The sequence below is a fragment of the Pteropus alecto genome, unplaced genomic scaffold, assembly GCF_000325575.1.
Source record: "Pteropus alecto unplaced genomic scaffold, ASM32557v1 scaffold74, whole genome shotgun sequence".
Lineage (NCBI taxonomy): Eukaryota > Metazoa > Chordata > Mammalia > Chiroptera > Pteropodidae > Pteropus > Pteropus alecto.
The window spans coordinates 5,102,479-5,117,301 of record NW_006436291.1 but is presented as its reverse complement, the minus strand read 5'-3'; the positions used below and the strand labels follow the sequence as shown (position 1 = coordinate 5,117,301).

Here is a 14,823-nt window from a genome sequence, read left to right as displayed (position 1 = left end):
AGGCTAACGGGGGGGTGTGGGGGGAAGTAGGGGCATTTGTGGCGGGGACAGTCCGGTGGCCTGCAGACCAAGCCAGGCTGCCGTCAGGCCCACCGGCACAGCCCAGGGCTGGGGGCTGTAAAAAGCCTGAGTTCCTGTGGTTTTGAGGTACCTGTTAGCAGCCTCGTGGCTTCAGGGCCCCAAGTGCTCACCAGGCAGAGTGCAGCCCACACACGCAGGTACAGGGCTGCCGCGTATCAGAACCAGACACGGTGACCAGACGGCTCGTCCGCAAGGACCGGCCTGGCCCGTCACGGTAAGCGGGGGGCCCAGGACCCCTGCTGCTGACGTTTGGCTCTCTGAACCCCTGCAATGCCCCGTGCACACGGAGCCACGCCACGCGCTGGCACAGGAAGGCCCCCCGCACTCACCCAGCTCGCCGGCGGCCTTGACGTCGACGTTGTCGAAGCCGCTGCCAATGCGCACGATCACTCTCAGGGCCTTGAACTTCTCCAGGTCCTCCCTGGTCAGCGTGATGGTGTGGTACATCATGGCGCCGACAGCTTCGTTTAAAACCTGCGGGGCGTGAGCAGAGCACGGGCTGGAGGCCCCCAGCACCCCGAGCCTGCAGGAGGTTCTGGCAGGAGAATGGCCAGCTGAGGACGGGGTCTGGCTATGACAGTCCCCCCCACCCCCGGACGAGTGGCCTGTGGTTGCACTTTGGGGGCCTGCTGGTGACATGATGGGGAGAGAGAGACGGGGAGGCCTGAGAGGTGACGTCCGGGGGAAGGTGAGAGTGACTAGCCAGGGGGAGACCTGAGGGAGGGGCAGGAGGGGACCGGCGGGATGGCAGGGCATATGCTCCAAGTGCCAGCTGCTGCCACCTGACGTGGGGGGCCTTTTCCTTGTGGGGGAGGGGGCGCCCACCTTCTCGTGGATCTCCTGCGTGGACTGTGCGTCACAGAAGGCCACAGTGGCCAGGTCCTTCAGGATGGGCATCTCCACGGTGCAGTCTCTGCCGTCCAGCAGTGCCACCAGGGGGCGGGGGTGCAGGGGGCCGTTCATGATCTGGGGGCGGATGCCTGTGAGGAGGGAGGACTCGGTGGGCGGGAGAAGGGGCCTGTCCTACACACAGGGGCAGCGTGACAAGCGGCCAGTCTCTTCCCTCTGCCGCGGTCCCAACGAGGGGCCCCCGTCCCAGCCCATCCTCACACTTACTGGGTTCGCAGGACCCCAAGTGTCTCCACGGCAACTTCCCACCCTGGCTCCCCCGGGCTCCAGACCACCGCCACTCAGGAGCCGTCAGGGGAGACTCTGGGACGAGCCAAGGAGACCGAGCAGGGACATCCGTGCAGTGCACTTGACTGTGGGACAGGTGCTGCCTGCTGGGCCCGCTGGGGCTGAAGGTCCAGGTGGGGACTGGGCCTCGACGACCTCACTGGTCACCGACAGGAGCCACGGTAGAGCCACCGCCACGTGGAACTTGGGCCGAGGAATCTGCTCAAGTCCGTAACTGCTGCTGCCCCTGGGGCCGACAGAGGGACCGCCCGCCACCCCGAGACCAGAGCAAGGCCTGGGGTCCTCCAGGGACATTTCGGGGCGCACAGCTCCCCGACGCTGGGGGTGGGCTGTGCCTCCTTGCACCTGCTGGCACCACCGTCCTCCAACATACACGAGGGGGGTCAACGAGACGGGGGGTGCGTCAGTACCAAGAGGGCTTTCTGGGGGAACCCCCGGTAGAACCAGGGCCCCGGGCTCAGCTCCCTTCGCCTGGGCTGGTCCCCACTGCGTGGTATGAGTGGGCCACACTCGTCAGGCGCAGGGACCGGAGCGGTCACACCGACAAAGGACACTGTCCCCACAGCCCGGGCACGGCCAGGCCGGCCCCCTCTGCATGCGGCCCGAGCCGCGGAGTGTCAGCCCTCAGCCACGCGGACGGCCCGCAAGGTGGACACATCATGGAGTGGACAAGTCCCAAGGTGGCCACGCCACCAGGGGTTCACTCGCGGGGGGGGGATGCCCCGGCCTGGGAGGCAGCGTGGGCCCCGCACGTCCCCCCCACCACCGGTGTGAGCAACAGTGTCCTCACCTGACCTCTCCCTCCAAGTTCACGCTGGCAGGTCCGGGGTCCCACGGCCCCTCCCGATGGCCAATCCCACGTCACATCATCATGACCCACTGTGGCCGTGAGGACCAGCCCCGGGCTCCAGGAGGGACCTTGGCCATCGCGATGGCCAGGACGGGACAGCCCCGCGTGTCTCGTCAAATTGGAAACGTTTAGTTTAGTGTCGTGGGTCACGAGTGAGGATGAGATGGCTCTGCGCACACCTTAAGCCTCCGGACGCCCGGGGGCCCTGGCCGGGGCTTGGCTCTCACAGAATCGACCTGTCCTTCCCTACGGCGGCTGCCTCGCTCGACTGGGCTCCCGTGGCCCCTGCCAGGAACATGTCATGTCCCTGGGCCACCAAGCCTTTGTGTGGCTGCACGGTGACAGACAAGGACGGGAGCTGCTGGCCCAGGCTGTGCCTGCCGGTACGGCCTGGAACCACCCAAAGGGGTCCCGCCCGGGCAGCCCTGAAGTGGCCACTGGGTAGAGCCTGACCCCGGGGTCACCGCCCAGTCGGCTGCACTCTGGAGCGAGGAGCCAAGCGCTCACTTGCACTGCACATGGTGAGGGGGTGTGGCCCGAGCTGCCCACATGGCTGCTGCACAGTGGCCTCTGCCATCATGGGCTGTGACTCCCAAACAATCACGGCCCCTCCCAGCCAGTGAGTGGCAGCCGAGCTCCTACTGTCTCCCCAGGCCCCCAATGCCCAAAGCAGGCATCCAAGAGAGCTGACTCCAACATCCTCGGTACTGGGGGGACCAGGGGCCCCCACTGCTGCTCTCTCTCCCCTCCCCCACCTGCCACAAAGCCCAGGGTCCGACTCCCACGGGACTGGCAGTCTTGGACTGCTCCTCCCACAGGGTGAGGAGCACCCCAACCTGACTCCCGGGGGTGCTGGCATGACACTCAGTCGCACGATGTTTGCAGAGTTCAGGATCATGATAAGAAATCGAGGTGGTTAACGGAAAAGCAACCACACAGGAAGGGGCAGCAGGCGGAAGGCAGGCATCTCGGGCCATCACAGCATCTGGAGAGGCTGAGGGGCTGTCACGAGATGTCCATCTACGGCATCAGCGCACACATCCGTTACCTGGGAAACAAACTCCAGGTTGCCTAGCGATTGCCTCCCTCCTTGACTTGGGTCCCTTTCTCTTTGGCGAAACCCAGCTTTTGCCCTCATCCAGACTGGACAAGAAGAACGTAGCCAGAGCTGGATGCTGAGCGGGGACAACGGGGTGGGTGGCGGAAGTGGGCAGAATCACATGTCCTGCGTGCGGTGCAGGGAGCCCAGAGTAGGGCTGCTGGGGACCAGGCTCTTAAGGGGCCACACAAGACCCCCGCACTGAGGATAAGAGAAAGCTTAGCTAGGCCACGGCCGCGGTCTGCTTCCACGAAGAGAGACCATGCCACACGTGCTCCCTCAGGCCCAGGAGGGACGTGTCCACCGCACACAGGCGAGTCCAGTTAAATTCAAGCCAGGCTGCCCAGAACTGGCTGGCCCTGAGGTCTTGCTGGAGTCGGAGTCGGAGGGGCCAGAAGGCCCCAAGAAACGGCCGAGATGAAGGTGCAGACACTTTCCATCCCACGTCGATGCATCTTCCAGCGCTTCTGACAATTTGATCGACTTTGAGGATGTTAGAACATAACTGACACGTTACGGATTAGGATCCATAGATGTTAAGATGACAGATCACCTTCTGACTATGGGAAATGGGGTACCAACGCAGGGGCTGGCCCCCCGGGCTTGAAGGGACCGTCCCATTTCCTCCACAGTAAGGGGAATTTGGTGAGAAAGCCGAGGCACGATGTTTAATGAGAAGTCACTGAAAACTGAGGTGTGTGGTCGAGCGCTAGGCCGCCAATTACTCGACATCACTCAAGCCCCAGGGCTGACAGGAATCCCAGTGTCCCTCCCGTGTCCGTTTCACAGTCAGGGAGACGGAACCAAAGGCGACCACGTACGGCACACCAAGGAGCAACAGGAATAATGACAGCTGCCTCAGTGCCAGGAACCCAGCGGAGTCTGAGCAAAGCGCCTGCCCATGAGGGTCAGAGGGTCTCGGTGGCCCTCTAGTCAAAGTGACTATTCCCATCGACGAAGTCGCCCCATCTCCCTCACGACAATTCCAGCTGCAACTGGACATCGCGAAAAATAAATCAGTGCATCACTCTTGGCAACCTGTCCAGCATCAACTGTGCAGGGCGAAAGCTTGGCGCCGCCCCTGGTGTCAATCACTTGCTGGTCCAGGCCGGCCTCTGCACAAGCTGGGACCTGCTCAACAGAGGGGACGCAGTGTGCCAGCTGGAAGACAGCTCCAGCGTTCGTCCCTGAGCCTGGGATTGCTCAGAGCTGTAGCTGCACAGAAATAATTGTGAAATGAGAGACACTCGGTGGAAACCAAAGACGTCGCCAGGCGGAGTTGCCGGAGTTTTGTTAAGAGTGGCCAGTCGTCCAGTGAACACCGAGCCCAAAGGCCTCACGGATTCCGAGCGGGAAAGAGCAGGTCTCCGGGGAGGCATTAGTGGCTTTCTGGCCACCTGGCCTTCTTGCTGCCTCACCTGGATAACACCAGTTTCTTCCCTGGGAGCTGCTTCTTCCTCCGGTGATGCAGGCTGCTGACAGGGCTGCAGTCCCAGCCGGACATCTCATCTGTCCCCGTGCTGCTGTGTGTCCTCTCTCCTCACCTTCCCAGGTGAAGCCCCTGCTCTCAGGCCTGAAGGGAGCTTTCTGGTTTCCAATTCCACACAAGGGGCACCGAGGCCAGCCGAGCTGAGCTCTGCAGTGCCACCACTCGGAGGCATCTGCGACCTCACCCGCACGCAATCAACCCCACCCCACTCAGCCCCGACTGAGGGCTAGCCGGGCAAAAACAGCGGGAACGGAGAACAGCGAGGACCTCGTGGCTTAAAACTGGAGCTGGGGACAAAGAGGAATGAGGTGACTTCCAAAATAAGACAGCGGTGCTGCTGGCCGCGCCGTCACCGGGCAAACCCTCGGCACCGCCCACGCATCCTCCGTGACGGCGTGTGCCAGGGCAGGAGCCTAACGTGCAGGAGGCTGCCCATGCGGCCCACGACCTCGTCACGCAACCCGAATGTAGTTTGGTCTCCAAGGTCAGGTTCTTCCACTGAGCCGTGAATGTACTGACAGACACTGAGTGCGCATGAAAAAGTGAACAGTGTGAAGCCACAGGAAACACCCAAGTGGGTGGAAATCTGGCCACACCACACCCTCTGAGCACCGGGGGCCGGGCTACTGGGGGCGACCCTCACTACCGGGGCTCCCCGGATGGCTCTGTGTCCCCACGAGGAGCCTGGTTTCAAGCCGCCCTTTGGCCCTGACTTAGCCCTGACTTCCAGGTTCTCTGCGGAGTCAGCTGGAGGCCCGGATGAGAGACGGCCAGAGGAAGGCCTTGGTGAAGTCGAACGGCCTCTTAAATAAAACATGAATCTAACAGGCCACGGCCTCCCAGTGACATGCAGCTCAGGTGACAGCTGGACAGAGGGCAGGCCAAGCAGGAAGCCGACGTCTAGACTGGTGGGACCTCAGCGTCTGCTTCGACAAAAAGCAGATCCTCTGAGCCTCCAGGAAGATGAGCATTTGCTGTCACTTTATCTGGTTCCTCAGAGCGACCCGGAACTGTCCCAGCAGCCTGAACTGCGTGGCATCCACGCCACACGGGGGACCTTCAATGAGAACAGAGACACACCCGTTCCCTCCTTCCAACAGAGCTGGAGATGCGCGGTGCCCCACCTGCGGAATGCAAACTGGAAAGCTCCCTCCGGCTTCCAACAAACCCGAGAAGCATCCACTCGCTTGACACCATTCTCTCGGATGCTCACGTGCCGGCCCCCCGCTGTTAGGAGGTCCAGGTGCCCCCTGCCTGCCTGCTGGATGCACCCTTTCCAGGGTGGGTCCTGGTTTTGAGCGTTTGGCCTCCGTCACCCTCACCAGTCCCAAAGGAGCCTCCTGTGTCCCCAGTTGCACCTGAAGAAGCGACTTACGTTCCAGAAAGCAGGTGCCTTCCACCAGGGAGAGGCTGACTACCCCCCACTCCGACCCAGTGTGAAGGAAGACGCCCCCACCTGGCCGGCCCGAAAGAGCCACGAAGGACATCACGGACAACCGAACACGTTCCAGAAGCGCAGCCACGGACGCGAGGCTCTGCTTCTGTTTCCGGAAAAACGCGACACACGTTCTGAGTCTCCCCAGAGGAGGTGGGGCACCAGAGGACGAGGTGGAGGGCAGTGGCCTGGGGGCAGGGGGTACAGACTCTGGGCTTGGAACAGCTGGTCCCCAGGTGTGTGTGGGGGGGTCCCACCGTCTTCCTGTCCCGGTGGGGTTACCTTCCCGCTTCCCAACGCGGGGACAGTCCCACGAAACAAAGCCAGTCCTTCTGGTCCATGCCCATTTACAAGGACTGCTGCCTGTTTTGACCATTCTCTCGCCCTTTTTCATCTAAACCCTGAGACGACACCCAGTGGGAGCCAGCGTGCTGTTTTAGCAACGAGGACGTGAATGCCGAAAGGCGAGATCCACGGCCAAGGTTGCAGAGTGAACGGTGGTGGGGTTCAGCCCTCAAGCTCACGGCTCACCATGGTGCAACTGGGGACAGGCACTCTGTGCCCGCTCGCCACCCCTACACCAGCTCACGGGCACGGGACGGAGCCACGAACAGCAGGCGCGGCGTCGGATCCGAGGTCAGGCAGGTGACCCCAGCTTCCTGGGCTGAGGCAGGTCTCTGGGATCCCCGCGGTAACTGCAGCACGGGCTGTCTATCAATGACAGATACCCTGCTTGAAAGTCACAAACTCGAGAACCACCACCTGGGCTTTCTCCCCTGTGGGGTCACTGGATTTTGCAGCCTGAGATGAATCCCCTGGGTGGTCACTGTCACCTTATAGCACCAGAGAAAGGCCGACCTCCCTCCTCAGGACCTTCCTAGCTGAGACCAGCCAGGGCTGCCCCAACTCTCGCTGGCCTGCTGCCTGTCCCCGAAGCCACCGAGACCAGAAGGCTGCACCCAGGCAAGTCAGAGAACCCGAAAGGATGGTGAGTAACCTGTGGGTGCGTGGTCCCCACTCCCTGTGCCACAGTCAGGGATAAACAGTCACTTCCCAAAGTGTCTGCTCCCTCAAGAACGGCCCCAAGGGAGGGGGAGCTCAGGAGACTGAGCTCAGAGAAGCCCAGAACCTCGGGGACGAGATGGAGGGAGCTGGGCCCAGCGCACCTCTCACCTGTCACCACCAGCAGCCTTGGACGGGGAGGGAGGGCGACGAGGTTCTGTCCCTTCGGAACAGGAAGTGGGAGCTGGTCAAGCCATCAGTCCTCTTTGGAGAGGACAGAGCTGGGACAGGCTCAGCCACAGCTCCCACGCAAGGCACTTTCCTAGGAAACACTTGGAGCGTGTGGGGTGTTTGCACGTCACTGCGCGTTCGTTTCCCTGGGCCCTCGCTTAGACCGGGGTGTGTGTGCGTGTGTGTGTGTGTGTGTGTGCTTAGACGGGGGTGTGTGTGTGTGTGTGTGCGTGTGTGTTGGTGTGTGTGTGTGTGTACGTGCGCGTGTGTGCGTGGGTGTGTGGGTGTGTGTGCGTGTGTGGGTGTGCGTGCGTGTGCGTGTGTGTGCGTGTGTGTGTGCGTGTGTGTGCGCGTGTGCGCGGGAGCGTGCTCCACATCCCTTGGCAGAAGCTCTGGGCGCTCAGAGCCGCTCCCGAGGACACCTGCCGCCACCTCCTTCCAGCCCTGCGGAGACGCGCTGGGCCCCGGACACACCGGCGGGGCGGGGCGCCGTCCTCGCGGGCGTGGCAGTCCCAGCCCCGGGCAGCTCCCGCTTTCTCTGGGAACTGCTTTGCCACAGAACCCCACAGCAACCACGGGGGCCACGAGCAGGGGGCACAGTCTGTTCTCCCACACAGACGCTCTCCCGAGCGGCCAGCACGCTACGGTCCAGAGCAGAGGACACTGGACGTGGTGCTGTGCCCGCCGAGGGCCCGGGCCCAGGTCTCGGTCTCTCCCCGGCCCCCGGGGGTCACCCTCCCGCCGAGGCTGAGGTGGGGGCAGGCTGCTCGGCCTCCTCCAGGAAGGTGACACCTGCGCACGGTGTGGGGACCACCAGCGGAGGCTGATGGGTGTTTCGTGTTTCTCAAGATTTGAAGATGTGCCCGTGGCAACAAGAGAAGAGGACGTTTGAGAAAAAGAAAATGAAATAAAGGTGAGAAAGGAAAAGCTACTGGCCCGTGTCGCCGCCTCCCGTGAGCCATGGGCCACCGCGGGAACCAGTCCACCCGCGCACGGGAGGGGCTCGCCTACCCGCCCAGCCTCCACGGGAGCGTCTGGGGGGTCCCTGCCCCCCGCGGGGCCTCGGGACGGCCTCAGGGGTCGGAGGGAGGTGAACTGTTGGGTACGGAAGGACCATGGACGCCCTTGGAGGGTCCCTGCCGGGCTGAGGACGCCCGGTGAGCCCGGAGCTGCTGTGCAACGGCCCTGCCCTTCCAGGTCACCTCACCAAGTCCCTGCTGGGGCCGAGGACTCGTCACCGGAGCCCTGTGGGCTGCTGCCTCCTTCGCTGGCTCGGCCCCTGGAATCGGAGGGACTGAGGCCTGAGGAGCGGACAGCGAACCCTCCTCCTGGAAGCTCCCTGCAGGAGCCGGGCAGGCCCAGGCTGACATTCCTCACTGTGCTGCCCGGGCCCAGTGCCCACAAACACAAACGGCCACCCTGCTTCTCGCCACTGCAGGCGCCAAAGCCAGGAGGGGGACAGGAGAAGCCCGAGGCTTTCCGCTAATGCAGTTTTTCACGTGGCCCTAAAACAGAAAACGGAAAGTGATTCTTAGGGACCCTTTAACGGGCCTGCTGTCCAGCGGGCCGGAGGCCAAGCGTGCTGCCCTCGGGCCCCGGAGCAGCCAGGAAGCTGACTTTCCCACGCACGACCGCCGGTCGGATGGCCCCTCCCTGCTCTTCTCCTCTGTAACTTTTTCTTGAAATCTAATAACTTCTAAAGCGTCCCAGGCTCAAAGCCTAGTTCACAGGAAAACACCAGAACCAGCACAAAGTGTATTTATTCCTTCACACAAAAAGCATCTGAGAGAACGGTCCCCAGTGGGGAAGTCGGTTAGGTCAAGGGGTCAGCTTTAAGCGCCGTGGATGGAGGGAGAGCCCATGGGCCCACGCTGGGCTGCTGGGGACAGTATCCAGCTCCCGGCAGAGCCCCCTTCAAGTGACGAGAACCACCAGTTCCTCCTGGGCTTGGTGATCCTTCCCGGAGGGCTGGCCTGAGGGAGAGGCAGGCACCCCGGACAGGAAGTCGCCGTCAGCTGCAGAAGCCCAGCTCACTCAAATCGGACACGTGAGCTTAGCGACTTCGGCTGGTAAAAGTTTTAATAAAAATCGGAAGACGACACACGGGAAGCTGAGCCTGCGGACGGAGAGGCCCGGGTTGGGGCAGGGGTGGGGAGTAAGGTAAGAAGGCAAACCGCGAGCCTAGAGCTGCTGCTGCTGGGGAAAGCTGGTCACGGAACCCACCTCGGCTGCTCAGAAAAAGCTCCTAAACAATGGGCTTATCCGGCCCGTCTCATGCACGAGGCGAACTCTTTAAGTGCGCTCATTTCTCGCTTTGCTCTGGGTGCCAGGAAGCTCAGTGAGGTTCCTGCCGCCCCTGTGCACGGCTCTGCGGGGAACGCTGTGCTCTGGGCTCACCACCCAGCTCCATCGTTTCCTGCCCTCGTTTCTCCAACCACTAGGTTCTACCCTCGTGTGTTAGAGCCATTCCCGATAGCTAAGCTTAAATCCTCTTAGGACTAAAAAATGTTTACGTTCCATTTAATCTCACAGAAGAATTAATTTCCTTGACTGACCCAGAAGGCAGCACGAAAGACAGGAGAGGGGCTGGGCAGCAAGGGTGGCATGGGTCCCAGTGTAGCCCCACGGGGCACCAGCTGGGGACAGGCGAGCATCAGAGGGTGACGATGGAGCCCCACATGTGCTGAGCTTCGCCGCATGCAAAGCCTGGGCCAGCTCATGTGTGACGTGGTCCTCGGAGCCTTCTGGGAAGCCCATCACTCCCATGTCACACTTGGGAAAGCGAGGCTCAGACTTTTCAGCTTAAAAATGAAATGCTCAGGGTTCCCCCAAGAATTCAGACGGGACAAACCTTGGAGAAATGGAACTTCGTCGAAATAGACACTCTCGGGTTTCGAGGGCAATGTCAAGACCAGGAACAGACAACCAGAGACCAGGAGGAAACTCGCAGACCGCGCGTGCGTGATATCGAAAGCCCGCGGGAATGTCCAGCCTTGCTTTTGCAGCCCGGGCCCACGGAAGACCCAGGTCCCTGAGGCCGCATGGAACCTGGAGAGCCCCAGCGTGGACACTGGCCCCTCAAGGCCAAGGGTCACATGCGAAAGTAACGTGAAGGGGCCTGTCAGGACCCCCTTCTTGGCCAAATGCACCGACTCCCGTCCCACCTGTGGACTCGGCTCAGGCCCAGCACCCCTGCTCTGCGAATCTTCCAGGAAAATCTGACCCACACTGCGGACGGGACCACTGCCTCTTTTTAGGATTTTAGAGGCAAACATCTCTGGAGCTATCTGCGGGGGAAAACATACTACAACACAGGGCTGTTATTTAGACACCAAAGTCGTGGCGGGGGTTGGGGGGGCCCCTACTGGCCGAGGCCCCTTCCTCTCTGTGGGGCGGCTTTCTCAAACTGGTAGACAAAACGCCACCTAGACACATGAGAGGGCATGGCCGACCTGTACCACATGAAAGGGGGCTGGTGACGGGAGCTGGGGCAGAGTTGCCTCCATCGCCTCCTGAGAATAGAGATCAATCCTCTGTACTAACTCACTGGACACCACAGCAAGGACTAACCTTGTCAACCACCCTCTCCGTGTCCCACAGCCCTCTCAGGGGGCCAAGGTTCAAACCCAAGTTCCCACGTGACTCCCCAGACCACACCCCTCATTCAATCACCAACACACCCCCCTGCCAAGGGGGTCCGAGCGGGGGGCAGTATGCTACACGAGGTGAGTTTATAGAAATTCCCAGATACCCAGTTTTGTGCAAGGCCCATCAGCTTTACTGTGACTCAGGCAGGCCTGGCAGAGCGGCCTTTGCCCCAGCAGACAGCAGCACGGTCTTCTCCCGGCTGCCTGACCACAGGTCACCTGGGAGCTGTCCTCCATGGACGGAAGCACCACGTCCACACCCTAAAGGTCAGAGGCTGCTTCGAGGACACAGCTGGGGGACTGGCCTGGCCTCTGAGCCCGAGTCCCGCCTCCCGGACCGATAAGCGGCCGAGATGCAATAAAGCTGCTCAAAGCTCCATTCAACGCAGGCGCAGCCTCGGGCCAGGCCGAGCGGGCTTCGCGACCTCGGCACCCCAGCTTTCTTCCCTGCTTGCTGCATCCCCACGGGCTATGAACGCACGTTCAGTGCCTAGCCTCCTCCGACTGACACGGACCCAGGAACAGAGAACTCGACACACTTGCCCAAAGACACACAGCCGATGGCTCAGCTCTGAGTCGCACGTGAAACTGCCTTACGCTCCCGGGCAGAAATCCCATTCCTGGGACACACGGCTTTTCCAGGAGCCCAGCAAGGGAACTGAGAAACCCAAAGTCAGCCTAGTAAAACCAGCTACAAGAACAAAGGGTGCTGGCCAAGACCGGCTCTGAGGTTAGTTCAGAGGAAATGACCAAGCTCCAAGTTCTTCCAGACACTGATGGGGAGGTGTGTGTGTGTGTGGGGGCTGGAGGGGGGGGGAACAGTTGCATCTGGGGCTTTGACTACAAGAAGAAATGGACCAAAGAGCGAAGTCGGACTCCAGACACAGGCTCGGGGTCAGCCCGAAAGACTGAACAAGCACAAAAGCAGAGGCCCGTCGGTTTCACTGACGTCGGACGCGTTTCAGGGGCTTTGCTCGGGAAGGCGGGACTGTCAGCCGTGACGGCGCCCAGCTCTCCTGGAGCCCGATTCGGAGGGGAGGCTCTGGCAAAGGAGGGCCCTGGCCAGCGGGGAGGAGAGGGAGTCCTGCTGAGTGGCCCGGGGGAGCCCTCCTCCTGCCCCGGGAAGCTGGATCCCTTCACTGTGAAGTACACATCACGCTGCAGGAGAAGACCCGGGAGGCCCCCGAGGGAGTCGGGGAGCCGCAGCCAGGACCAGGCCGGCCCCGCAGGCCGCGGCTCTGCTTCCGCGCTTCCGGCCCCTCGAGCCGGTGCGGGCAGCGTCCTCTGCCCTTGGCCTCGCACGACAGTTCTGGAGTCCGTGCTCTGCCCCCGGCCTTCCCTGCGGGTCCACACACTGTCCTCGGGGGCGTTTTCCCGAGCGTGCCAGGCTCCTAGGGGCCCCTCCACGTGTCCCTGACCCAGTCAGCATTTCATGACTCGCGACACCCCCCACACCCAGCCAGGTTGCAGAGCCTGAAGACCAGGCTGGGGTCTCCCCAGCATGTGACAAACACTGGACCCCGGGCCCAGCACGTGCTGGTCTGTGTCCGGGAGTCGGGCCCCGGCTGGCAGCCATGGAGAGCGTTCGCTGCTGCTCGAACACACCGCCTCGGCCAGGCTGCTCAGTCTCGACAGCCAGCCTCTTCGACGGAAGGACTGGTGCCATCACCCTGCCACTCTGCAGAGCCAACTCTGGGTCACGGTCCCCAGATGCCGCCCTTCTTCGGGGGTGCAGGGTGTCCCTGGGGCTCTGTGGTGGCCTTCTCCAGCCTCCCTCCAGCCTGATGGTTTGAGGGTCAGCACCCCGAAGACCAGTGAACCCTCAGCACAGATCTTCAAAGAAAGCCAGCGCCCCGGGCGAAATCACCAGGTGTGCGGGGACCAGTGGGGAGAACCCGCAATCCTGATTCTGATGGGGCCGGTTTTCTGCTCCAGGGACACTTTCTACCCCGGAGACCAGGCATTACACACCCACCGTGTCGGAGACCAGTGACACGATTTTAGCACATCAAACAATGTCACGAGGGGAGCTCTGGTGACAGAGGACGCAGTGACAACCACTAGCCACCCCCACAGACCCAATGTAAACGAACCACAGAGGCTGCCCTGCCCTAAAGGGTCCTTGGGCAGTGTCCTCTCGTGACTAGATGGGGGTCAAAATTGCACCAAACGAATCCAGTTGCATCCAGAAAAGTGGCTGGAAAGAAAGGGGAAAACCCCAGAAAGAACGCGCTGGGGCTGAGCCTCGGCCGAGCCCTCAGCGGCCTGTGCTCCGCTGTGTGTGGGGACAGGTATCTGGAAATGGCTCCAGCACTGCTGCCTGCCAGCTCCATCCATCACAGGGAGGGCTCAGTGACAGCAAACCCGTGGCTGTGGCTGACACCACGTGACACGGGGGAGGGGGCATCGCCTGGTCACACCCACTTTCAGAATGTTCTGCAGCTTGTGACAGTCAACCAGGTCAGTGTGTGAGCGCCGGGGGACCCGCCAGGCGCCGTCACGCACGCGGCCAGTGGGCTGCGCCGGGGTCCCGCCTCGCCTTGTCACCATGAACGGCTGGGTCAGCAGACCTGCAAAGAGGCGCCTATTGTCTACAGGCTATTTGTTATTTACAGGCTCCAAGAGAGCCAGCCGAGATGAAGCAGGTCGTCAGTTAGGGACGGAGATAAACGAATTTATGTTAAAGTATCCGAAGCACATAAAAATCAAGCCAGGCACCTACAAACAGACAGCCCGCTGTATACACACAGGATGCCTCTCCAAACGGAGAGGGGAGCATCCATGTCCCAGGCAATGCCCGCCCCTCCGGGGGAGGGGAGCGTGAGCTAGGCGAAGACCCAAATGAAGACTGACTCGTGCGGCCGACAGCCGAGGCACTAGATCCACATCTAGACATGGCGATCTCCCATTTCAGCCCGGCTCGGCAGCCAAGGACGAGGTGGAGCTGCTGGCCCGAGGTCCAGGTTTCTAGACTTACGCGACGCTTTTCTTAAATATAAATGCTACCCTCTCGGGAGCAAAGGAGCAAGGAAACTCCCCAGGAGCCTGACAGCAGGTTCCGGCAGGTTCCAACAGATCCAAGTCTGGCTGCCGATCCCATAAAGCCTGCCACACAAAATGCCATTTGCGCAGGCTGAGAGGAAGCCGAGCTCTGACCCCCCAGCCCCCGGCGCGCTGCTTGCGGGGAGGGTTTTAGACACACTGAATGTACAAGAAGGAACGAGGAGGGAAATGACGGCGATGCGACGGATCGTTTGACGAGAAGTTTATTTGCTGGCCATCTTCCGACTGCAGGCTTCCTTGGTACTGGCTCACTGCCACGCAAATGAAACAAATCGACGTCTGGTCCGCAAAAACCCGTGTTACCATCACACGCCAAACAACTAAAAAACACCCCTCCCCCCACACCCAAATCACAGGGAGCGTTTTTGTTAGAAGGCGGTGCAAAATTAACAGGAGAATAAGAAAATAAGGCAATTTAACAGGTTCTCCTTCAGCAAAACCTTTCCAGGACTTCAACGAAGAGATAATCTTTCTGTGATTATGACCAAACCCTCCCGTTGCTTAGCAACACATAATTAAGGAATATGTTTTCAGATCCGCTTTGCAAGCCCGGCCATTATCAGATGAAATTACTGGAGCAACAAATGTCATCGCCATGCAAATGAGTTGGTGGCAAAGAAAGAATGTTTGACGGCGAGGGAGACGGCACAGGCCCCCGGAAACAAGGTGACTGTTCTCTCGTCACGCACCGATTTTAAAAAAAAAAAAAAAAAACAAAAAAAAAACACA

The 14,823-nt window shown here is 61.1% G+C and overlaps 1 protein-coding gene across 5 annotated transcripts in view; it reads right to left on the bottom strand.

Annotated features, from left to right (window-relative positions):
• CTBP2 (C-terminal binding protein 2) overlaps positions 1–14,823 on the bottom strand; it is a 146,933-nt gene that overhangs the window by 10,065 nt on the left and 122,045 nt on the right. For 4 of the 5 annotated variants that reach the window (XM_025047524.1, XM_006912866.3, XM_025047525.1 and 1 more), the window contains 2 exons: positions 907–1,061; positions 411–555 (listed from right to left, as the gene is read on the bottom strand). In XM_025047524.1, the coding sequence (XP_024903292.1) occupies positions 411–555; positions 907–1,061 (300 nt within the window). Of the gene's footprint in view, positions 1–410; positions 556–906; positions 1,062–4,645; positions 4,895–14,823 lie in introns of those variants that run through there. The other variant, XM_025047523.1, reaches the window with a different exon arrangement.